General features: G+C 38.3%; 1 protein-coding gene across 1 annotated transcript in view; it reads left to right on the top strand.

The window, feature by feature from the left end:
• Nucleotides 1–25,554, top strand: part of FMN2 (formin 2) — a 382,777-nt gene that overhangs the window by 216,646 nt on the left and 140,577 nt on the right. The window contains exons 7-9 of the mRNA XM_032389271.1: nt 21,883–21,974; nt 22,139–22,268; nt 24,593–24,739. Coding sequence (XP_032245162.1) covers nt 21,883–21,974; nt 22,139–22,268; nt 24,593–24,739 — 369 coding nt within the window. The remainder of the gene's footprint in view (nt 1–21,882; nt 21,975–22,138; nt 22,269–24,592; nt 24,740–25,554) is intronic.

Below are 25,554 nucleotides of genomic sequence, written 5' to 3'. Positions count from 1 at the left end.
ATACAATACATATAACATATAAAATATGCATTAATTGACTTTATGTTGGGGGTAAGTCTTCCTGTCAAATTAGTAATTAGGTTTTTTGGGATTTAAAGGTGAATTTTTGACTGCATGGGATGTTAGCCCTCAAAACCCTTGTTGTTCAAGGGTCAACTGTATCTTTAAAAATGTTAAGGTTTTGATCATTATTTTAATGATGGTATGTATATCAAGGAAGAAACAGTAACTGTGATCAGATATTCCATAATGTTAATTTGAGGTTCAGCTTTTACTTTTACAATGGAAGCACTCTTGCTTTCTTGTCAGTTGTGACAGAAAGTCAAATACCTAATGGTGCGTTACGGAATCTGCTACCACAAATAAAATGTAGTTGCTGAGCTGCTTGGATTGCTGCCTCACACATTTCCCCATTGGTAACCTATTTTCACATCAAGATCATCGTCTTCCTTGTACGTCAATGAAGGAGACAGAAAGAGAGAACTCTGGACCTCCTTCCTGTTTCTGACCTTCCCCCCCCCTTTTTTCCCCCCCCCCCCCCCCCCCCCCCCCCCCGCCCCACTCATCTTGTTTTAAATGACTAGACCCGCTACAGAAACTAGTCCCTTGAAATTTACCAGGTCACTTCAGAGAGCAGCATTTGCTTTCCAGGTTAACAGTGTTAACACTTACACTTTCCTTTTTGAGTCTCTTTCCTAAGCGAGTTGCCTATCCTGACTGGGCACCTGTTAGAATCTGCCATCAATTTTCTATCCTACCCGTCTAACGCTTCTTTATTTTAACAAATATTTATAATGTTTCTTTTACCAACATGGAAAGAAATTGATGGATAATACAATCTATCTACATATAGAACTTAAATCATCTAATGTATGCACTATAATATAAAATAGAAGTAGCAAAGTAATCCACAATAGTATTGATCCATTTAATTAGGTAAATGCTCGAAAATGATTGAACTAGAAGATATTATGAAGTAGACAGAAATTTGTCCTTTTATTTATAATACCTTAAATATAGCAGCTAAAAATGGTTTTATCACAACTTAGAGGATTTTATAAAATGGTAAACACTCGGTAAAGTTGAAGTATGTTTTTTTCTTAGATATGCCTTGTGGCTCCATTTCTGAAAAATTCCATGCATAATAATGTGTATATTAAAGTATAGTCTTGAATATTTAAATATTTAAATAATTTATATAAAATAATAGTGTTTATTAATACCCTGAAAAATACTTTATGCTTACATGTTTTGTTTTACAACTTACATTTTTTGTACATGGTACAATTATAGGAAATGCATTGGGTACCTAGTACCCCCCTCCCCCCACAAGAAGAATATTCTTCTGTGGGGCAGATAAAATATGCATAAAAATTTAACTATCATATAAGAATTCATACGTGATGAAATAATAGTTTAACATAAAATATAGTGCACTTTAAGTCCCTCTCCTTAAAAAGGGGAGCAGATCATAAAGGCTGTGATATTTGGGGGAGGGGAGATATGGTATCCATGTGTAGTTAGGAGCCCAAACAAAGCCTATATGGAAAAAATAGGGGAAGGATTGTTGTATTATATACGCCAGATTTCACACTTCCCTGAGAAGTTTTGATTCAGCTACTGACCTATTATAAATCACAAGCCTGTCTTCAATAGGTACTGACCTGAAACTATGAATTATCCAAGTTTTCTACTACTTGCAAAGAGAGGAGGAGAGAAGAAAAAGGTTATGCTATTATTGCTGTCCTCAAATTCCTTATAAAAGTAGATAGAGAATAAATCCTTAAGGATTGGGGGAATGACTTGTTTGTTGGCTTAACACGAGCATTGATTCCCTGCTATTTTTTCTTCTATCAAACCTTGTTTGATAATGGACACACTTGTTTGCTTCTCCTTTTATTACAACTTCTTTTGTCCCTCTGGAGGTCTCCCCTCAGAACATGAATTGCATAGCCTTGTGTGTGGTGTCAAATTGTTTATAAGCACCCCGTCTATTACAAGAACCCTGTCTATCCACCAGCCATTGTTTTTTATATAAATCTTATTCCATGATCTGCCTCTTGTTTCTCTCTTTGAGAACATTAACAAACCTCCTGGCTTGGTAGGGTAGAGAAAGTATTTTTTGCACATTCGCTCTTTAATAACTCTTCAGCTCTCCTGAGGGGACAGTCTCTTCTGATACACATATACTAAACATTTCCCAGTATTTTTCCATGACGGTAGGCAGGCATTAGAAAAATGGTGCAGTTGGCTAGCAACATGATACACTTTTCCAACGTAATGCCATAAATGTTCACTATACCTGCTTTAAATCCCTTTATTCTATTGATGTTACAGGAATGTACTTATGAGTAGGAATATTATAGTTTATGTAGAAGACTTTCAGGTTTGGCCTGTGTTTGGTCATATAAAGTAGAAAGCTTTCAGTGGTAGCACACATTGATTGTTTTAAGTGCCTGCAAAGAGCCTTGGTTAATACTAAAGCTGGGTCATGACTTGAAATTATGCATGACAGGAATAACATTTGATGGTTTTGATATATTAGCTTCAGAGGGTCATCAGCCTTCCCTCCTTGTTGCCCATGATTGCAACAACTAAAATTTAACTGGGCAATAAATTTATTAAGGGAATAAATAGTCAACTCTTTTAATAAAACTCTTATCATATTTCCCTTCACTAAACTTATTTAGGAAGCTGAATGATTCCAGATGGCATTTCTTGTGTAGTTGGCTCAGAATTTCTTGTTTACTCACATATTTGCCAATATATGGTTAAGTGTTCAAGGTTTTCAGGTCTCTGAAGAGCCGTTCAGCCTTTAGACATACAACTTTAGATTGCTATGTGTATATGGCAACCATTTTGCAAATTGCCCTCAGCCCTTGGTATTTAAAGATATCCCAGTTTATTGTACCTGAGGAAGAAAGATCTGTGAGGCTGTAATATGTGTCTGTTGACTATAGAAAGTGTATCTCTTAAAAAGTTCAAGATTAGAGAAAGTATGAGTCAACAAATAGTATACAGACCACCCATAAACTGTTGAATGTGTAATATGCAAAAGTATATTTTAAGTGGTCATTTAATAATGCAGAAGCATTTCCCCTTACAATTCCCGAGAAGTCCTTAGTCCATTCCATAATTGAAATAAAATGAGAAAACCTAACAATCAGATGGATGGTTGTTAGATCAGATGGTTGATGCTAAATATGAACCAGAATAATTAGAGGCTACAATTCTGTGGAAAGAGCAGGATAGTTGCTAAAGAGGCAACAATTATTTACTGATGAGGGACCTGGGATAATTGTCATAGTGGGGCGATAGTGTTCGGGGTTGTTCTTAAATGTTGGATGGCATTGTGCTTGAGAGAAGAGATGAGAGGTTGTTCTCAGCAGATGGAGCAGTTTGATCAAAGGCTTAGACGTGGAAAACTGTAATGTATCTGGGGTAAGGAATTCTGTGTTGCTGGAAAATAATACAATAGGGGAATTAGAGCTGGAGTTGGGGCAGGTGTTAAAACTGACAGGCATGGATGTGGTCAGATGCTCTGGGGAGGCAGTGAGATTGAAGAGGGAAACATTTGTTTCTGAGTCTTCAGAGATGAACTAAATAGGAAGTGTTGCCTAACTGGATGTGGGAGGGGAAGGATTGGAACTAGGTTTCCTTCTTGGGTATTTGAGAGGATGGTCATAAGCCAACATTAGGGTACCTGAAGGATGTACAGACTTGGGAATATAAAGGAACAGTTCATCAGTGGGTCATGTTGAGTTTTTAAGATTTCATTTTGAAATAATTATAGTTTCAAAGGACATAGCAAAAAAATACATAGAGGCCCTATATAGCCTTCACCTAGTTTTTCCCAATGTAACAACTTAAAATCATAGTACAGTGTTAAAACCTGGAAATTGACATTGATATGATCCATAGACATTTTTTGGATTTCACTGGTTTCACATGCACTCCTATATATGCGTGTGTGTGCAGTTGCTTGTGTGTGTGTGCACATGTATATGGACATAGTCCATGCAGTCTTATCACATGTTGGTTCATATAGCCATCACTATAATCAGGATGTAGAATTGTTCTACCTCTACAAAGATCCCTGATGCCATCCTTTTACTATCCATACTATCCATACTATCCAACTTCCCTTTTCCCATTCCTAATCCGTTTTCCATCTCTGTAATTTCATCATTTTGTGAATGCTATATAAATGGAATCATATGGTATATAACCTTTTCATATTAGGTTTTTTCACTCATAATTCCCTTAAGATCCATCCAAGTGTTGAGTGTATCAAAAGCTCATTTTTTTCCATTGCTGAGTAGTATTCCATGGTATGAATGTACCAATGTGTTTCATTCTTTGAAGGATTGTTTTCAGTTTTTGTCCATTACAAATAAAATTGTTATGAACATTCATGTACATTAAATTCTTTTGTGTGTAGATTTAAGTTTCTTTTCTTTGTAATAAATGCTCAGGAGTGCAATACAGTTTTGTATGTTAAATGTGTGTTTAGTTTTTTATGAAACTGCTAAACTATTTTACAGAATGGCTGTTCTGTTTTATATTCTCAGCAGCAATATATAAAAGATCCAGTTTTGCTGCATCCTTGCTTGGTACAAGTCACTATTCATTCTAGCTGTTCTAGTAGATGTGTAGTGATATTTCATTGTGATTTTAATTTGCATTTTCCTAATGGAAAATGATGTTGAACATCTTTTCATGTGTTTATTTTTCTTCTGCGTATTCTCTTCGGTGAAATATCTGTTTATGTCTTTTGCCCATTTTCTAGTTAGATTGTGATGCTCACTAACACCACCTTTAACCACTTCATTCTACCTCATTCCTGCTGGGTGGGGGATGGAAGTTCAGCTGTCATCTGGGCCCCCCAGACACCAGGATAGGAGGATGTTGGGTGGAAGCAGACTGCTGAATAGTATTGCCTCCCACTAAGTACCTTTACCTTATTGCTGACACATTGGGTGGAAGATCAGTTCTCCACTTGCAACACTGATTCCATGAAGGGTCAGTTTTTCCTTTGGTGTTTGGCTACAGTAGGACTGTTAAGAGAAAAGTATTCTGTTTTGCTAGATCATGTTTCCTAGGAATAGGTTTTTCTAAAACCTATTTTTTAAGCTGTGTCTGCTGGTAGTTCCAGGTTCCTGGCTTCTCTAATACCCCATCTGGGCTGAATGGATGGGAGAGAAAACCTAGGGAGCTTACACCATTCTTTGAGTTGTGACGAGGCTGCCCACCTGGCCTGCCTTCCATTTTTGAAATCTTCCTCTGTTTGTTCGTGGAATTGGGATTTTTAGTTGCAAAAGGACTGTTAGCAGTGTAATGACTTCATTTTGACCCTCATGTTGATTTTTTAAAGATCTGGGACCCCTCAGTAGGTAGCCTGGGGCTCAATAGAGCTTTCTGAAGAAATAGAGGGCCACTGACATCAGGAGGTGATGGATGAGCCACTCTTTCTTTGAATCTTGGTGCCTGTACTTACTAGTTGAGACTTTAAAATAAAGACTCCACTTTCTCATCATAAAAATGGGGATGACACTGTTGATGATGATGATGCCTATCTCTAGGGCCCTGTAAGGATTGTATTAGATTATGCACATAAAATACTTGGAAGATTTGCCTGACAAATATTAAGTACTCAATAAATATCAGCTCTTGTTTTATCTGCAGACAAAACTGGCTCTGAGAAGGTCCTCCTTGAGCTTAGTGAGAGTGATTTAAATAAAATTAAAGCTAGTTTGCAGGGACTCAAAAACCAAACAAAAGATGAGGAAAGAAGTCAGTATGCCTTCAAGATACTGTGTTGGAAAAGTAGGGGAGGAGATAGAGGGTTGTGGAGGGATTCAGGGATGTGGTTGGTCAAGAGAGAAGTAAGTTTGAGATTTAGATAGAAAAAAAGAGAGGACTTTTTTTTTTTTTTCCAAATAAATTTGAACATGGACCTGGACTGAGGGGAGGGGGGTTAGTAAACAGAGGGAGATGGATATGGTAGGAAATGGATAGGTAAATTATATAGAAAGGGTAAGGATGCTGATGGTGCTGGGCTAACAGCACACATAAAGGAAAGACAACTTTATTCCTTGGAGACTGGGCACACTCTTCCTTCTACTACCATCCAGTATACACCAGATACCTGGCTGTTATCATTGATGTTACCAAATATCCTGACCTCTACTTCTCCAAAAGCAGTCACTGGAAGTATAACCCACTATTTTAGTTCCTGTTAGCTGTTGTTTCTATTGCAGAAAGGAGAGACACCGAAGAAAAAACTGAGACTGAATGAGGAGATAGGATGATAGGAAGAAATGAGGGAATTTGGAGGAATTTATATATTTAAAAACTCCATTCATTCATTTATTATTATTTCATCAGGTAATTATTAAATGTCTGCTTTATTGCAGGCATGTGCTGTCTTACAGTGATGAATAAAAATAGACATTATCCTTGTGCTTATGGAGCTTTCTTTCTTTTTTTAAAAATTTTTTCTTGTTATGTGATGAATAAAAATAGACATTATCCTTGTGCTTATGGAGCTTTCTTTCTTTTTTAAAAAAATTTTTCTTGTTATGTTAATCACCATACATTACATCACTAGTTTTTGATGTAGTTTTCCATGATTCATTGTTTGTGTATAACACCCAGTGCTCCATGCAGAACGTGCCCTCCTCACTACCCATCACCAGGCTAACCCATCCTCCCACCCTCTTCCCTTCTAGAACCCCTCCTCTCTAGAACCCTCAGTTTGTTTTTCAGAGTCCATCGTCTCTCATTGTTCGTCTCCCCCTCTGATATCCCCCCCTGCATTCTTCCCTTCCTGCTATCTTCTTCTTCTTTTTTTTTTTTTTAACATATATTGTATTATTTGTTTCAGAGGTACAGATCTGTGATTCAACAGTATTGCATAATTCACAGTGCTCACCATAGCACATACCCTCCCCAATGTCTATCACCCAGCCACCCCATCCCTCCCACCTCCCCCCACTCCAGCAACCCTCAGTTTGTTTCCTGAGATTAAGAATTCCTCATATCAGTGAGGTCATATGATACATGTCTTTCTCTGATTGACTTATTTCGCTCAGCATAACACCCTCCAGTTCCATCCACGTTGTTGCAAATGGCAAGATCTCATTCCTTTTGATGGCTGCATAATATTCCATTATATATATATACCACCTCTTCTTTATCCATTCATCTGTCGATGGACATCTTGGCTCTTTCCACAGTTTGGCTATTGTGGACATTGCTGCAATAAACATCGGGGTGTGCGTACCCCTTCGGATCCCTACATTTGTATCTTTGGGGTAAATACCCAGTAGTACAATGGCTGGATCGTATGCTAGCTCTATTTTCAACTTTTTGAGGAACCTCTATACTGTTTTCCAGAGTGGCTGCACCAGCTTGCATTTCCACCAACAGTGTAGGAGGGTTCCCCTTTCTCCGCATCCCCGCCAACATCTGTCGTTTCCTGACTTGTTAATTTTAGCTATTCTGACTGGTGTGAGGTGGTATCTCATTGAGGTTTTGATTTGGATTTCCCTGATGCTGAGCGATGTTGAGCACTTTTTCATGTGTCTGTTGGCCATTTGGATGTCTTCTTTGGAAAAATGTCTGTTCATGTCTTCTGCCCATTTCTTGATTGGATCATTTGTTCTTTGGGTGTTGAGTTTAAGAAGTTCTTTATAGATTTTGGATACTAGCCCTTTATCTGATATGTCATTTGCAAATATCTTCTCCCATTCTGTCGGTTGTCTTTTGGCTTTGTTGACTGTTTCTTTTGCTGTGCAAAAGCTTTTTATCTTGATGAAGTCCCAATAGTTCATTTTTGCCCTTGCTTCCCTTGCCTTTGGCTATGTTTTAGGAAGAAGTTGCTGTGGCTAAGGTCGAAGAGGTTGCTGCCTGTGTTCTCCTTTAGGATGCTGATGGACTCCTGTCTCACATTTAGGTCTTTCAACCATTTGGAGTCTATTTTTGTGTGTGGTGTAAGGAAATGGTCCAGTGGCATTCTTCTGCATGTGGCTGTCCAATTTTCCCAACACCATTTGTTGAAGAGACTGTCTTTTTTCCATTGGACATTCTTTCCTGCTTTGTCGAAGATGAGTTGACCATAGAGTGGAGGGTCCATTTCTGGGCTCTCTATTCTGTTCCATTGATCTATGTGTCTGTTTTTGTGCCAGTACCATACTATCTTGATGATGACAGCTTTGTAATAGAGCTGGAAGTCCGGAATTGTGATGCCGCTAGCTTTGCTTTTCCTTTTCAACATTCCTCTGGCTATTTGGGGTCTTTTCTGGTTCCATACAAATTTTAGAATTATTTGTTCTAGTTCTTTGAGAAAAGTGGATGGTATTTTGATGGGGATTGCATTGAATGTGTAGATTGCTCTAAGTAGCATTGACATCTTCACAATATTTGTTCTTCCAATCCATGAGCATGGAACGTTTTTCCATTTCTTTGTGTCTTCCTCAATTTCTTTCATGAGTATTTTATAGTTTTCTGAGTACAGATCCTTTACCTCTTTGGTTAGATTTATTCCCAGGTATCTTATGGTTTTGGGTGCAATTGTAAATGGGATTGACTCCTTAATTTCTCTTTCTTCTGTCTTGTTGTTGGTGTATAGGAATGCCACTGATTTCTGTGCATTGATTTTTATAACCTGTCACTTTACTGAATTTCTGTATGAGTTCTAGCAGTTTTGGGGTGGAGTCTTTTGGGTTTTCCGCATAAAGTATCATATCATCTGCAAAGAGTGAGAGTTTGACTTCTTCTTTGCTGATTTGGATGCCTTTGATTTCTTTTTGTTGTCTGATTGCTGTGGCTAGGACTTCTAATACTATGTTGAGTAGCAGTGGTGATAGTGGACATCCCTGCCGCGTTCCTGACCTTAGGGGGAAGCTCTCAGTTTTTCCCCATTGAGAATGATATTCGCTGTGGGTTTTTCATAGATGGCTTTTAGGATATTGAGGTACGTACCCTCTATCCCTATACTCTGAAGAGTTTTGATCAAGAAACGATGCTGTACTTTGTCAAATGCTTTTTCTGCATCGAGAGGATCATATGATTCTCGTTCTTTCTTTTGTTAATGTATTGTATCACGTTGATTGATTTGCGGATGTTGAACCAACCTTGCAGCCCAGGGATAAATCCCACTTGGTCGTGGTGAATAATCCTTTTAATGTACTGTTGGATCCTATTGGCTAGTATTTTGGTGAGAATTTTTGCATCCATGTTCATCAAGGATATTGGTCTGTAATTCTCCTTTTTGATGGGGTCTTTGTCTGGTTTGGGGATCAAGGTAATGGTGGCCTCATAAAATGAGTTTGGAAGTTTTCCTTCCATTTCTATTTTTTGGAACAGTTTCAGAAGAATAGGTATTAATTCTTCTTTAAATGTTTGGTAGAAGTCCCCTGGGAAGCCATCTGGCCCTGGGCTTTTGTTTGTTGGGAGATTTTTGATGACTGCTTCAATTTCCTAAGTGGTTATAGGTCTGTTCAGGTTTTCTATTTCTTCCTGATTCAGTTTTGGTAGTTGATACATCTCTAGGAATGCATCCATTTCTTCCAGGTTATCTAATTTGCTGGCATAGAGCTGCTCATAATATGTTCTTATAATTGTTTGTATTTCTTTGGTGTTGGTTGTGATCTCTCCTCTTTCATTCATGATTTTGTTGATTTGGGTCATTTCTCTTTTCTTTTTGATAAGTCTGGCCAGGGGTTTATCAATCTTGTTTATTCTTTCAAAGAACCAGCTCCTAGTTTCGTTGATCTGTTCTACTGTTCTTTTGGTTTCTATTTCATGGATTTCTGCTCTGATCTTTATTATTTCTCTTCTCCTACTGGGTTTAGGCTTTATTTGCTGTTCTTTCTCCAGCTCCTTTAGGTGTAGGATTAGGTTGTGTATTTGAGACCTTTCTTGTTTCTTGAGAAAGGCTTGTATTGCTATGTACTTAGCTATTAAGACTGCCTTTGCTGTATCCCAAAGATTTTGAACAGTTGTGTTTTCATTTTCATTGGTTTCCATGGATTTTTTAAATTCTTCCTTAATTTCCTGGTTGACCCATTCATTCTTTAGTAGGATGCTCTTTAGCCTCCATGTATTTGAGTTCTTTCTGACTTTCCTCTTGTGATTGAGTTCTAGTTTCAAAGCATTGTGGTCTGAAAATAGGCAGGGAATGATCCCAATCTTTTGGTACCAGTTGAGACCTGATTTGTGACCTAGGATGTGATCTATTCTGGAAAATGTTCCATGGGCACTAGAGAAGAATATGTATTCTGTTGCTTTGGGATGGAATGTTCTGAATAGATCTGTGAAGACCATTTGGTCCAGTGTGTCATTTAAAGTCTTTATTTCCTTGTTGATCTTTTGCTTAGATGATCTGTCCATTTCATTGGGGGGGGGGGTGTTAAAGACCCCCACTATTATTGTATTGTTGTCAATGTGTTTCTTTGCTTTTCTTATTAATTGCCTTATATAATTGGCTGCTCCCATGTTAGGGGCATAGATATTTACAATTGTTAGATCTTCTTGTTGGATAGACCCTTTAAGTAGGATATAGTGTCCTTCCTCATCTCTTATTACAGTCTTTGGTTTAAAATCTAATTTGTGTGACATAAGGATTGCCACCCCAGCTTTCTTTTGGTGTCCATTAGCATGGTAAATGGTTTTCCACCCCCTCACTTTCAATCTGGGGGTGTCTTTGGGTCTAAAATGAGTCTCTTACAGATAGCATATCGATGGGTCTTGTTTTTAAATCCAATCTGATAGCCTGTGTCTTTTGATTGGGGCATTTAGCCCATTTACATTCAGGGTAACTATTGAAAGATATGAATTTATTGCCATTGCATTGCCTGTAATATGACTGTTACTGTATATTGTCTGTGTTCCTTTCTGGTCTATGTTGCTTTTAGGGTCTTTCTTTGCTTAGAGGACCCCTTTCAAGATTTCTTGTAGGGCTGGTTTCGTGTTTGCAAATTCCTTTAGTTTTTGTTTGTCCTGGAAGCTTTTTATCTCCCCTTCTATTTTCAGTGACAGCCTAACTGGATATAGTATTCTTGGCTGCATATTTTTCTCATTTAGTGCTCTGAATATATCCTGCCAGTCCTTTCTGGCCTGCCAGGTCTCTGTGGATAGGTCTGTTGCCAATCTAATGTTTCTACCATTGTAGGTTACATATCTCTTCTCTCAAGCTGCTTTCAGGATTTTCTCTTTGTCTCTGAGACTCGTAAGTTTTACTATTAGATGTCAGGGTGTTGACCTATTTTTTATTGATTTTGAGAGGGGTTCTCTGTGCTTCCTGGATTTTGATGCCTGTTTCCTTCCCCAAATTAGGGAAGTTCTCTGCTATAATTCGCTCCAATATACCTTCTGCCCTCTCTCTTTCTTCTTCTTGGATCCCAATTATTCTAATGTTGTTTCGTCTTATGGTATCACTTATCTCTTGAATTCTGCCCTCGTGATCCAGTAGTTGTTTATCTCTCTTTTTCTCAGCTTCTTTATTTTCCATCATTTGGTCTTCTATATCACTGATTCTCTCTTCTGTCTCATTTATCCTAGCAGTTCGAGCCCCCATTTTTGATTGCACCTCATTAATAGCCTTTCTGATTTCGACTTGGTTAGATTTTAGTTCTTTTATTTCTCCAGAAAGGGTTTCTCTAATAACTTCCATGCTTTTTTCAAGCCCAGCTAGTATCTTTAAAATCATCATTCTGAACTCTATTTCTGACATCATACTAATGTCTGTATTGAGTAGGTCCCTGGCAGTCGGTACTGCCTCTTCTTCTTTTTGTTGAGGTGATTTTTTTCCATCTTGTCATTTTGTCCAGAGGAGAATAGATGAACGAGAGAACAAAATGCTAACAGGGTAACAACATCCCCAGAAAATATACTCTAAACAATTCAGAAAAGACCTGAAGCCAGGGGAAAAGAAAGGGAAAGAAAGAAAAAAGAAAAAGAAAAAAAAGAAAAAGAAAAAGATAAAAACAAACAAAAACAGGACAAAACAAAAAAAAAACAGAATATGATCAAATATGATCAGGCTCGTGCATAGATCAGTGTCACACACTAGATTTTGGGTGTATTTTGGTCTGTTAGAAGAAAGTGCCTCCCAAAATTTTAAAGAAAGAAAATTTATGTATCTACAAAAATAAGGGTTAATATGAAGGAATGGAATATGACTGTAAAGATGAAAATTATAAAAAATTTTATAAAAGGAATTGATAAGATAAGAAGTTGTTTGAAAAAAGAAAGAAAAGGATTTAAAAAAAAAAAGGGAGAGAAGGTGATCAGGCAGGAGACTCGAACAAAGCCATACACTAGAGATTTAGGGTATATTTTGATCTGTTAGAAGAAACTGTATCTCAAAATTTTAAAGAGAACACCTTATATATATATGCCAAAAATAAGGGTAACTACAATGAAGGGATAGAATATGACTCTAAAAATGAAAAATAAAAATGTTTTTTAGAAAAGGGGGTTTGATAAGATGTTGGTTGAAAAAGGGAAAAAGAAAAATTCAAAAAAAAAAAAAGACAGTCAAAAAAAATTAACTTTGAAAGACTAAAGAATCGTGGTAAAAAAGCCATGAATTCTATGTGCAGTATTCCCCTAGCGCTGGCGTTCTGCCGTTCTCATTGATCGGTAAACTTGGTCTTGGCTGGCTGTTCTTGCTGATCTTCTGGGGGAGGGGCCTGTTGCCATGGTTCCCAAATGTCTTTGCCGGAGGCGGAATTGCCCCGCCCTTGCTGGGTCCGGGCTAAGTAATCTGCTCGGGTTTGCTCTCCGGAGCTTTTGTTCCCTGCAAGCTTTCCCTGCAGGCTTTCCCTACAGCTTTGGAGGACGAGAGTGGAAATGGCGGCCTCCCAATCTCTGCCCTGGAGGAGCCGAGAACTTGGGCCCCGCTCCTCAGTGTGCCCCCAGAGAAAAGCAGTCAGTCACTCTCTTCTCCCCGGTCTTCAGCCGCACTGCGTGCTCACCCGGCCTGTGACCGAGCATTTCTATCTCTGGCACACGACCCCGTGTGGAGTCTCCAAACCCAGCAGATCCCTGCGGTGCGCTACCACGCCGCTCCTCCCAGGGGAGGAAGGGGAGTCTCCCCGGATCTGCCGCTTGTTGGGTCCCTGCTGGAGGAGCAGTGGCCCGACTGGGCCTCGGATCTCAGTTTATGGCAACCCCAAGCTGAGAGCCCACTCCTTGGCTCTGTCTCTGCAGCCAGCTTCCCTGCTCTGATACCTGGGAGCTCTGCCGCACTCAGGCACCCCTGGTTTTTCTGTGACCCCGAGGGTCCTGAGACCACACTGTCCCAGCGAGGGTTCCACCCCCGCTTAGCCACTGGAGCAACGTCCCTCAGCAGAGCCAACTTCTAAAAGTTCCGATTTTGTGCTCCACTCTCTATCACTTGCCAGATGTGGCCGAGGGAGGGTCCCTCCCCCGCCGTCTATCCTCCCAAATATCGCCTCGGATTCACTTCTCCACACGTCCTACCTTCCATAAAGTGGTGGCTTTTCTGTTCAGAGTGTTGCTATTCTTTTCTTCGATGTCTTGTTGAGTTCATAGGTGTTCAGAATGGTTTGATCCCTATCCAGCTGAATTCCTGGGACCAGACGAAATCCAGGTCTCCTACTCCTCCGCCATCTTGCCTGGAGCTTTCTTTCTAATATGGAGTTAGGCTTTAAATATTCATTTATAATTGTGATAAGTGCTATGAAGGAAAGTGCATTTCTACAATGAGGATGAGTTAGCAGGAAGATTCATTGTAGATGAGGAGGTTAAGAAAGGCCTCCCCAAAGTAGAGAGTTTGGAGCTGAAACAAGGAGGGAGGTGGGTACTGTGGAAGAAGAGAAGCGTGGGGTATGTTTTAGGGACAGGGAGAAGCATGTATGAAAAGGATTTGTGATCTATTTGAGGAACTGAAGGAAAACCATAGAGAACAGAATGTATGTGGCATGTCGGAGTATGGCATGAGATGGGATGCAGAGCAAGGTGGGGTGAAGAGGTGGTGAACCATGTGGGCTTTGTAGAAACTTTAAGGTCTGTGGTATTATTCTAAGAATAACAGCCTTTTAAGAGTATTAAGTAGAGTGTACATGTTCTGCTTAACATCTTTACAAAAATTGGGTGCTGTGTGGGACATACCTTAGAGTCAAGGATGATTATGGAGAGACCAGGCAGGGTATCAGAGTAGCTGAGCTGAGAGGTGCCAGCAGTCTAGACAAAGATGATAGCACTGGAAATGTAGATAGGCCTTGGTGATTCACAGGATGTAGAAGTGAATTACAAACATCCAGCATGACGCCCAGCTTTCTGACTGGTGACTAGTTTTCCAGTTTACTGGAATCAGGATTAACTGAATGTTTGGGGGCAGTATACATGAGTTTATTTTTAGACTTTTTTGTCTGAGATGCTTCTGAGGTGTCCAGGTTAAAATGCTGAGAAAGTAATTGCCTGTCTGGATATAAAGGGAAAACATGGGCTAAATATAGTTGCCATATAGTGTTTGGATAGTGGATACAGTCCCAGCAGAAGGGTGGGAGGATGTATAGGAAAAGAAGATGTGATGTAATCAAAGGGAACAATATTTAGGAGGCAAAATTACCAAGTCAACATAAAAGTGGCAGGGGTGATGATGTTGAGGGAAAAGATAAAAATTTAAAGATTAACTTTAGCTTTATTGTGAATATTGAAAGAAACTGGGTATTCTTCCTGTCTGATGGCTGAGTAATGTTCCATTGTATATATGGACCACATCTTCTTTATCCATTCATCTGTTGAAGGGCTTCTCGGCTCTTTCCACAGTTTGGCTACTGTGGACATTGCTGCTATGAACATTGGGGTGCATATGGCCCTTCTTTTCACTACATCTGTATCTTTGGGGTAAATACCTAGTAGTGCAATTGCTGGGTCATAGGGTAGCTCTTTTTTTAACGTCTTGAGGAACTTCCATACTGTTTTCCAACGTGGCTGTACCAGCTTGAATTTCCACCGAGTGTAAGGGGGTTCCCCTTTCTCCACATCCTCGGCAACACTTGTTGTTTCCTGCCTTGTTAATATTTGCCATTCTAACTGGTGTAAGGTGGTGTCTCAATGTGGTTTTGATTTGAATTTCCCTGATGGCTAATGATGTTGAACATCTTTTCATGTGTCTGTTAGCCATTTGTATGTCTTCTTTGGAGAAGTGTCTGTTCATGTCTTCTGCCCATTTTTTGACTTGATTATTTCTTTTTTGGGTGTTGAGTTTGAGAAGTTCTTTATAGATCTTGGATACCACCCCTTATCTGTAGTGTCATTTGCAAATATCTTCTCCCATTCCGTGGGTTACCTCTTAGTTTTTCTTTGCTGTGCAGAAGCTTTTTATCTTGATGAAGTCCCAAAAGTTCATTTTTGCTTTTGTTTCCCTTGCCTTTGGAGATGTGTCTTGAGGGGCCCCTGGGTGGCTCAGTTGGTTGAGCATCTGCCTTTGTCTCGGGTCATGATCCCAGGGTCTTCGGATCAAGCCCCGCATTGGGCTCCTTGCCCAGCGGGGAGCCTGCTTCTCCCTCTCCCTCTGCCTGCCATTCCGCCTGCTTGTGCTCTCTCTCTCTCTGTCAAAGAAGTAAGTAAAATAAAAAAAAAAAAAGAGACGTGTTTTGAAAGAAGTTGCTGTGGCCGATGTCAAAGAGGTTACTGCCTATGTTCTCCTCTAGGATTTTGATGGATTCCTGTCTCACATTGAGGTCTTTCATCCATTTTGAGTTTATCTTTGTGTATGGTGTAAGGGAATGGTCCAGCTTCATTCTTCTGCATGTGGCTGTCCACTTTTCCCAGCACCACTTATTGAAGAGACTGTCTTTTTTTTCATTGGATATTTTTTCCTGCTTTGTTGAAGATTAGTTGACAATAGATTTGCAGGTCCATTTCTGGAGTCTCTATTTTGTTCCATTGATCTATGTGTCTGTTTTTGTGCCAGTACCATGCTGTCTTGGTGATCACAGCTTTGTAATAGAGCTTGAAGTCAGGCAACATGATGCCCCCAGGTTTGTTTTTCTTTTTCAACATTCCCTTGGCAATTTGGGGTCTTTTCTGATTCCATACAAATTTTAGGATTGTTTGTTCCAGCTCTTTGAAAAATGCCAATGGTATTTTAATAGGGATGGCATTGAAAGTGTAGATTGCTCTGGGCAGCATAGATATTTTAAGAATGTTTATTCTTCCAATCCATGAGCATGGAATGTTTTTCCATCTCTTTGTGCTTCCTCAATTTCTTTCCTAAGTGTTCTGTAGTTTCTAGGTATAGATCCTTCACCTCTTTGGTTAGGTTTATTCCGAGGTATTTTATGGTTTTTTGGTGCTATTGTAAATGGAATTGATTCCTTAATTTCTCTTTCTATAGTTACATTGTTAGTGTATAGAAAAGCAACTGATTTCTATGCATTGACTTTATATCCTGCCACTTTGCTGAATTCCTGTATGAGTTCTAGCAATTTTGGGGGTGGAGACTTTTGGGTTTTCTGCATAAAATATCATGTCATCTGTGAAGAGAGAATTTGGCTCTTTCTTTGTGCATTTGAATGCTTTTTATTTCTTTTTGTTGTCTGATTGCTGAGGGTAGGACTTCTAGTACTATGTTGAACAGAAGTGGCGATAGTGGACATCCCTGCCGTGTTCCTGATCTTAGGGCGAAAGTTCTCATTTTTTTCCCATTGAGAATGATATTTGCTGTGGGTTTTTTGTAGATGGCTTTTATGATATTGAGGTATATTCCCTCTATTCCTACACTCTGAAGAGTTTTAATCATGAAAAAAAAATGAAAGAAACTGGATAAAGGAACTGCTGAAGTTTAGCCATAGGCAGTGTTTCCACTTAGAATACTGGTTCTTTGGGAGTGTTACTGTCATTTTCTCTGTCTGTCTGTCTCTTGCACACACACATTTTTTGTTATCAATTAAGTATGAGGATTGGTGTTGAAATAGTTTTTTTCAATAATAAAACTTCTAGAGTAGTTAGCATATGAGTCTTAAAAATGGACATAGTATACAGCAATTCCTAATGAATCTCAGGAATCTAAGTTTGTGTTCTTTGGAACTCTGTTTGAGAAACATTTGCTTAACACCATTAATAGACTCAGGCAGTGGAAATGTATACAGTGGAAATGCATACCAGTTGATCTCAATGTTCTTCCCTCCCTCTCCACCTGTGCTCCCCAATCTCTTCCTCTCTGTAGAAGTAACACTTCTTCCTAGGAGTTGGAATAGCAAGATTCAGTTTAAAGGGGTGTCTGGGTGAAGGGTAGTGGAGGTCAAAATATATGGTGAAATCAGTGATGATAGCCTGGATTTTGGGTTTGTTTTGACCAGTGGTTAGGTGAGGAGTTTTCCTGGGGTTTAAGTGTGATGAATCTTTGGTAACTGGTGAAAACATCCAGCTTGGCAGCAACTGGAGGTAACTAGAGGAGGTCCATTTCATTTATAGACAAATACAGTAAATCTTGAGAAAAGGATATTCTGGTACAAATCTGCAGGTAATTGGGGTGGGTGCAGGAAGGGGTATTCAGTAAAGAAAGAGACTGATTTAATTTTGGAAGTGAGTGAGACTGGGAGAGGGAAAGTTTGTGATTTGAATATTTGGAGCTTGGAAATTCCTTTATGTTGTTAATTGATGTGTAAGTGTGTGCCTGTGTTGCCCATGTCTTTGGCTGTAAAAGAAGAATGAATTTATTTCAACAAATCACCATTGGTATGGTAGTGAGATCATTAGCATCCTCTTCATATATGGGGAGTCATATATAGTTTTAAAAAGCACCCTGAAACAAATAATACATTATGTTAATAAAAAAAATAAATAATAAAAAGCAGTGGAAGAAAATTGCTACAGAAGAGTTAAGCAAATAAGAGTGGTGTTATGAGCTATTGGTACATTATGTTTTAGGATTTTGCTTGAATCTGAAGCCTAACTTATATATATTTTTATCCCCAATGCCTGGTGTAATGCTGGTAAATACGGCCTTTAAATGAGTGGATTAATGAATCCCTAAAATTCATTTGTTTTAAAGTCTGACCTTGATTATTACCTCATATTAGTAGAGCAGAGAAGAACACTTGACGCTAAATTTACTTTGAAGCTGAACAAAACCAAAAGTATCCAGATGACCACCGGGTTCTAGTACAAATTTATAACCACTAGTTTGACATAAATTGTGTGGTTCCTATTAAGAACAATAATATGGCGCCTTAGCAGATAGAAGATAACTGACTTTTGCTTGATCTCTCATGCTTTGCAAGGAGCAAGCCAAGCTGATGGGCAAGAAACAATTGGTCATGGTATATTAATGAATAGCAGAATATTGCCAAGTTGATTATCATTGCTTAAAAACCTATTATGTTTTATTCCTGCTTCTTGTACCTTTACACACATAGTATCTCTGCATGAGGTGAGTGATAGGGGCACAAGAGAGTAGTGTTGAATGAATGTATAGATGAGTGAATCCATATGTACTTTTGCCGGGCATAGCTTTCTTATTATTTTTATTTACCTATTTTGTACTAGCATTTGAAATGACTACTTCTGTCTCACACATGCATAATATCTATTTTGGAGTTCAAATGACCCCATAGGTACCTTCATTATACTCTTAGGATGATGATAAATAGTTGAAATTATCTGCATATCATTATGTCCTCAATACTTCTTATATTGTTGGGTCATTATCTCTCCTCTTTTCCCTGTCTCTTCTTCATGACTTGGAGGCCTTCTTTTGTCGTATTCAATCACTGATACAATTTTTCAGTGTTTAAAAAAATATTATTGACTACTAACTGTATACCATAAGCCATACTGGTTACTATGGACCATAGAGATACCTGAGACATGGCCCTTCTCAAGAAGCTCCAATCAATAGAAGATGCAGGCATATATTTATATGGCCAATAAGATGCTGTGATAAGCATAGCATAAGACAAAGCAAATATAAGGTTCTGTGTTATCATTTTGGAACGAGAATAATTATAATGGAGAGTAAGGCAGTCGAGGCAGGCTTTCAGGAGGAGTTCATTCATAAGCCAAGCCAAGAGCAGCAAGCCAAAGTGAATGACGCATATCCCAGGTAGAAGATCTGGTGTGACCGTGTGAGTTATCAGGTAGATGCCCATGTCTCAACAGTGACAGGGAATATAGAAAGCAGAGGAAATTTAGAGACGAATCATTGAGATTAGCTCTCCATCTATCTAGAGCCAGCATATTCTTCAAAACACAGGTCTTATCTCCTCTTTTTTCTGAAGCTCTGTCATGCTACCCTAACCCAAAGTATTTTTTGCTCCATAGCATGACAGAATTATGATCTCAAGCTATAAAATCTTAGAATAGTTGATTGTATATAGAAAAAAATAACAAATGTGTTGTTATGCTTGAGTCCAAAATAATCAATTTCATAAATACAGAATAGGAGAAACAGAATAAAGCCTATAAACATGAAAAATAATTCAAAGGTTTTAGACTACTGATAACTTAAAGAGGATGTAGGGCTCCTCCAAATATTGTCCTTAATTTCAGGCTACACTAACAGCAACAGTCTTCCTGGAATGATGGAGCTGAGAAGCAGAGTGTACGATGGGAGAGTGACAGGACACTGTTATGTGTGCCTCATTTGTTAAGCCATCAGAAACCTACTCAGAGAGCAACTATGATTGTGATTAGGCTCACATTCATACCATATAAAATGTAAAGAACCAAAGTACTTAACACAGAAGACAAAAGAAGAAAAATTAACTTTCCCAAATATTTGAAAGGAATTTGCAATTGACCGCAGAGAGTAGACCGAGGGCCAATGTCTGAAAGTAGAGGAAGTATTTTTGTTTAATATAAAGAAGCTGTTTTGTTTTGTTTTTGGATGGTGTTTTTTAAAGATGTAATGATCAATTTATTTTATTTTTTTTTTTTTATTTTTTTTTTTTTAAAGATTTTATTTATTTATTTGACAGAGAGAGACACAGCGAGAGAGGGAACACAAGCAGGGGGAATGGGAGAGGGAGAAGCAGGCTTCCCGCCAAGCAGGGAGCCCGATGTGGGGCTCGATCCCAGGACCCTGGGATCATGACCTGAGCCGAAGGCAGACGCTTAACGACTGAGCCACCCAGGCGCCCCTGTAATGATCAATTTAGGATGACAATGAGTTTTTTGTCATTGGAGGTATTTGAGTATGGTGAATGCTGAAGATAATTTAATCATCAGTTGGATAAGAAGGCTTTACCAAGTGTCAGTTTCCAAGTCTGTTCCATGGGTGCCCAGGGGTTCTGTAATTTTTTGCAAGGGGGTCTGCAAGGTAAAAATGATTTTCATAGTAGCATTAAGCTGTTTGCTTTTTTGACAGTGTAAATGTTTGTACTGATGGTTCAAAAGCAGTGAAAGATAAACATGCTGGTACCTCCACCCACACTTACTGGTCATTCTAATTCTTCAGTTGCCTGGGGAAAAAAGCCACCTTTATTTAAGAGTGTATATGGGGGCACTTGGCTGGCTCAGTTGGTAGAGCATGTGACTATTGATCTCGGGGTCATGAGTTTGAGCCCCATGTTGGGCACAGAGCATACTTAAATAAATAAATAAATAAATAAATAAAATTTTAAAATGAGCAGCCTTAGGGGCGCCTGGGGGCCTCAGTCGGTTAAGTGTCTGCCTTTGCCTCAGGTCATGATCCTGGGGTCCTGGTATAAAGCCCTGTATTAGCTCCCTGCCCAGAGGGGAGTCTTCTCCCTCTCCCTCCACCCCTTCCCTCCTCCCCCACCCCGTGCTCTCTCTCTGGCTCTCTCTCTCAAATAAATAAATAAATAAATAAATAAATAAATAAATAAAATCTTTTTTAAAAAAAGAAGCTTCATTTGAAGGAACTAGTCTTTGCTAGTTAATCCTATCACCTAAAAACCTGCATTTCAAAACAGTCAGTGAATAAAAAACAGAACATAGCTATTTTTCAGATGAAATCTTTAGTTTCTATAAGGCTATCACATTTTATCTTATACAGTAGTTCTTGGCTAAACTGCTTTAATATTTAAGCAAACAATAATGTGAAGGGAATTTAAGTTCTGAGGATTAGACTCAAATTCAAGGTATGGTAGTCTACTCACACTTCTTAATGCATAGAAATATTGTATTTGGCTATTTTGAAACATCTTCACAAATCATAAAATAAAGACAAGACTACAAATAAAAAGCATCCAAATTTTTCATAAAGAATAGATTTGTGTTTCTCAATGTCTATAAAATCTTCTACTATATATTGAAAATGCAGAAGAAACTCTCCTACAAAGAAACAAATTTAGGATGAAAGGTAAAAGAAGATAATTTGAAAGAAAAGAAGCCTGAAGCCATTTTTGTGTCAAAAAGAAAAATCAAAACCTTTTATTTTGTCCCAGGACTTAATAATTCAATTGTATTTTTCCCTAAAAAAAAAAAAAAAAAAGCCATAAACAATGATTGTATTAGTTAAATAAGTACTTTTTTTCCTTTAAAAATCTTACATTAGGATCAAATTACTTCCAAATTTAACTTGATTGATTTCTGAATAACACATGCCACTTTAAAATGAAATTCTTGTATTCTAGAGAGTATTACAAGCCGCCAAGAAGCAAGAGAGGAAAACTGTATTGTTTTAAAGTATGCTTGAATAAATAAATGTTTTGCAGATCACTAATAGCCAATAACATTATTTGGAAGGTTTAGAGATGATCTGGTTTGCATTAAACATATTTACACTTTAAAATGCCTTCATGAATTAAGTCAAGCTTTACGGCAAACAGATGCTAAGAAATATGAAAATATATAGAGTTTTGCTGTATTAAGATTATCGTAATCTAAGGGATTCATTTCACCAGATTTTGAATAACCACTTGGCATTATTTTTTCCAGAGAGCACAGTCAGATGAACTGGAAAAAATTGAAAAGCACGGCCGGTCCTCCAAAGACAAGGAAAATGCCAAGTCTCTGGACAAACCTGAACAGTAAGCACACCTCAGGACCTCGTAGAAGGCCACCAGGCTATGGGCAGCCTCTTTCCATTTGGAAAATGTAGTGTTTTCTGGGCATAATTGTTCTGAATGATAGGAGGATAAACATCTGTTTATATGAATTATATTTTCCTCTTAACTTGGCTTTATTTCCTTAGGTTCCTTTATGAACTGTCACTAATCCCCAACTTCTCAGAGAGAGTCTTTTGTATTCTGTTCCAGTCCACGTTTTCAGAAAGCATTTGCTCAATTCGTCGCAAACTGGAATTGCTACAGAAATTGTGTGAGGTGGGTTCTGATCCATAGAATGCTGATGATTGAGTTCTGATGTTTAATTGTGTCCAGTCATGTTCATATTTCAAAAACATTTTCTTTAATGTACTGTAAGTATGCATAAATTTGCAGGATAGCAGTTCCACAGAAGAGAACATACCACGATTGGTTTCAAGATCAAAGCGAAAACTCAGAGGCGCCCACCGCCATGGGGCCCTGTTGGTAGAGTGCACTTGTTAGCTCCTACCTCCATGAATTTCTGTCCCTTCACAAACTCTTCACTTTCCATAGTCCTCTCCTACATCAGACTTCAGATTGGATGTGATGTGAAGGCATTTTATTTATTCTCCTTCAGTTTTGGAAGGGGCTTCCAACAAATTGTTAATGATTCTATCCAAATAATCTAGGAACAGCTGTATGACTCAATAGCAGATAAATATTCTTCTGAAAACAAAGAATAAATGCTTGGCAGAAATTACCAATATTACCATTTAAAACAATTTGTCAAAAATCAATAGTACCATTCGTTCTGGTTGTGGTAAATCATTTTGAAAACTAGTAAGATGTTATTAAAGACACATTTTCAGAGGAAAGAAGACATGCAAATTCCAGCTAAGCTTTGTGTTTTGGAAGAAGTGAGTGTGAACTTTTCAGGGATAAATCTAAATTTGGAAATTAATCTTTATAACTGTGTTTTGCCAAAAATTTCTATTGCTCCAGAGATAGGTATAATTAGGATGATGGCAATGACATTATTTTGTAGTAGTTCTCATATTACAGCCTTATTTGTTTTCAGCGCAATTATATCATAGAAATCACCTAGAGTGGTCTCTCAGTTTACAAATGTGTACCTGAATGCTTGTAGGGGGTATAGCTTCTTTTTTTTTTTTATTATGTTATGTTACTCACCATACATTACATCATTAGTTTTTGATGTAGTGTTCCATGATTCGTTGTTTGCATATAACACCCAGTGCTCCATTCAATATGTGCCCTCTTTAATACCCATCACCAGGCTAACCCATCCCCCCCAACCCCTCCCCTCTAGAACCCTCAGTTTGTTTCTCAGAGTCCATCATCTCTCATGGTTTGTCTCCCCCTCTGATTTCCCCCCTTCATTTTTCCCTTCCTACTATCTTCTTCTTTTTTTTTTTTTTAAATACAATGTATTATTTGTTTCAGAGGTACAGGTCTGTGATTCAACAGTTTTACACAATTCACAGTGCTCACCATAGCACATACCCTCCCCAATGTCTATCACCCAGCCACCCCATCCCTCCCACCCCCCACCACTCCAGCAACCCTTCAGTCTGTTTCCTGAGATTAAGACTTCCTTATATCAGTGAGATCATATGATACATGTCTTTCTCTGATTGACTTATTTTGCTCAGCATAATACCCTCCAGTTCCATCAACATCCTTGCAAATGGCAAGATTTCATTCCTTTTGATGGCTGCATAATATTCCATTGTATATATATACCACCTCTTCTTTATCCATTCATCTGTCGATGGACATCTTGGCTCTTTCCACAGTTTGGCTATTGTGGACACTGCTGCTATAAACATCGGGGTGCACGTACCCCTTTGGATCACTACATTTGTATCTTTGGGGTAAATACCCAGAAGTGCAATTGCTGGGTCATAGGGTAGCTCTATTTTCAACTTTTTGAGGAACCTCCGTACTGTTTTCCAGAGTGGCTGCACCAGCTTGCATTCCCACCAACAGTGTAGGAGGGTTCCCCTTTCTCCGCATCCCGGCCAACATCTGTCGTTTCCTGACTTGTTAATTTTAGCCATTCTGACTGGTGTGAGGTAGTATCTCATTGAGGTTTTGATTTGGATTTCCCTGATGCCGAGCGATGTTGAGCACTTTTTCATGTGTCTGTTGGGTAGGTGGTACAGCTTCTTAAAGTTAACTTTGGAAGCACCACTCAAAAACTAATGATGTGGGCGCCTGGGTGGCTCAGTTGGTTAAGTGACTGCCTTCGGCTCAGGTCATGATCCTGGAGTCCCGGGATCGAGTCCCGCATCGGGCTTCCTGCTCAGCGGGGAGTCTGCTTCTCCCTCTGACCCTCCTCCCTCTCATATGCTCTCTCTCTCTCTCATTCTCGCTCTCTCAAATAAATAAATAAAATCTTTAAAAAAAAAAAAAAACTAATGATGTAATGTATGGTGATTAACATAACATAACAATAATAATAAAAAAATCCTAATAATAAGCAATGATACAGTTTGGATGTGACCCAAAATTATTAGGATAATATGAATATCTGCCACTAACTTAATTCAAAAAAAACTTTGTCTCAGAGAGAAAATGTTCTTTATTTGGTTTTACAGACATTAAAAAATGGCCCAGGGGTTATGCAGATCCTGGGTTTGGTTCTTGCTTTTGGCAACTACATGAATGGAGGGAATAAGACTCGAGGACAGGCCGATGGCTTTGGATTAGACATTCTTCCAAAGCTGAAAGATGTCAAAAGCAGTGTAAGTATTTTGTATGAATGAATGTAGGCAAATTGAAGATTAGATGCTTTATTTAGTAATAAGTTTGACTGTAAGCCTGTTGTAATAAATGTTTCTTTATGTTCCAAGGTGTTGATGTTCTGAACTAGGTAAAAGTATATGGCCATCATAGGTTTATGATTTTGTGAATAATGTTTCCTAAAGTGAGTAATTGTGAATCCTATGTCTAATGCATAATCGAGTAGAGGATTTTTTTTATGTTTCTTTTATTATTATTATTATGTTATGTTAATCACCATACATTACATCATTAGTTTTTGATGTAGTGTTCCATGATTCACTGTTTGCATATTAACACCCAGTGCTCCATGCAGAACAAGTAGAGGATTTTTAAAATAAAAATAATTATTTTTCACTCTGTCATTATCATGTCTGCTAATATGTATCCTTTTGGAGTCTGAGGATTAATTAATTTTCATAAATTAGATGGTATTCCTCTTCTGTGTTAAGTAATGGAGGCCAGCAGGCTTGTGTTTTAAAAACAAAACAAAGATGGGTGAAAGTAGATTGAAAATAAAATGTAAAAGATGATCCTGCTTTTCTACATATCATCCTCCCCTTTATACTGGTATGTGTGGGGATGTCTAAGCCTTTTTGCAGGCCTAATTAATTTTTGATCCTACTTCTATACTTGTATTTGTTTAAAATTAACATCTAAGAGATTATGAGAGTGTCAGTAAAAATATAATATTAGGGAAACAACTATGTTGGTTAGAGTTAATGTGTGAGATTGTAAACTTAGAAAATAATAGAATTCTGTTTCTCTGATAAAAGAA

The sequence above is a fragment of the Phoca vitulina genome, unplaced genomic scaffold, assembly GCF_004348235.1.
Source record: "Phoca vitulina isolate PV1807 unplaced genomic scaffold, GSC_HSeal_1.0 scaffold54, whole genome shotgun sequence".
Lineage (NCBI taxonomy): Eukaryota > Metazoa > Chordata > Mammalia > Carnivora > Phocidae > Phoca > Phoca vitulina.
This window is presented reverse-complemented; position numbering and strand designations above follow the sequence as displayed.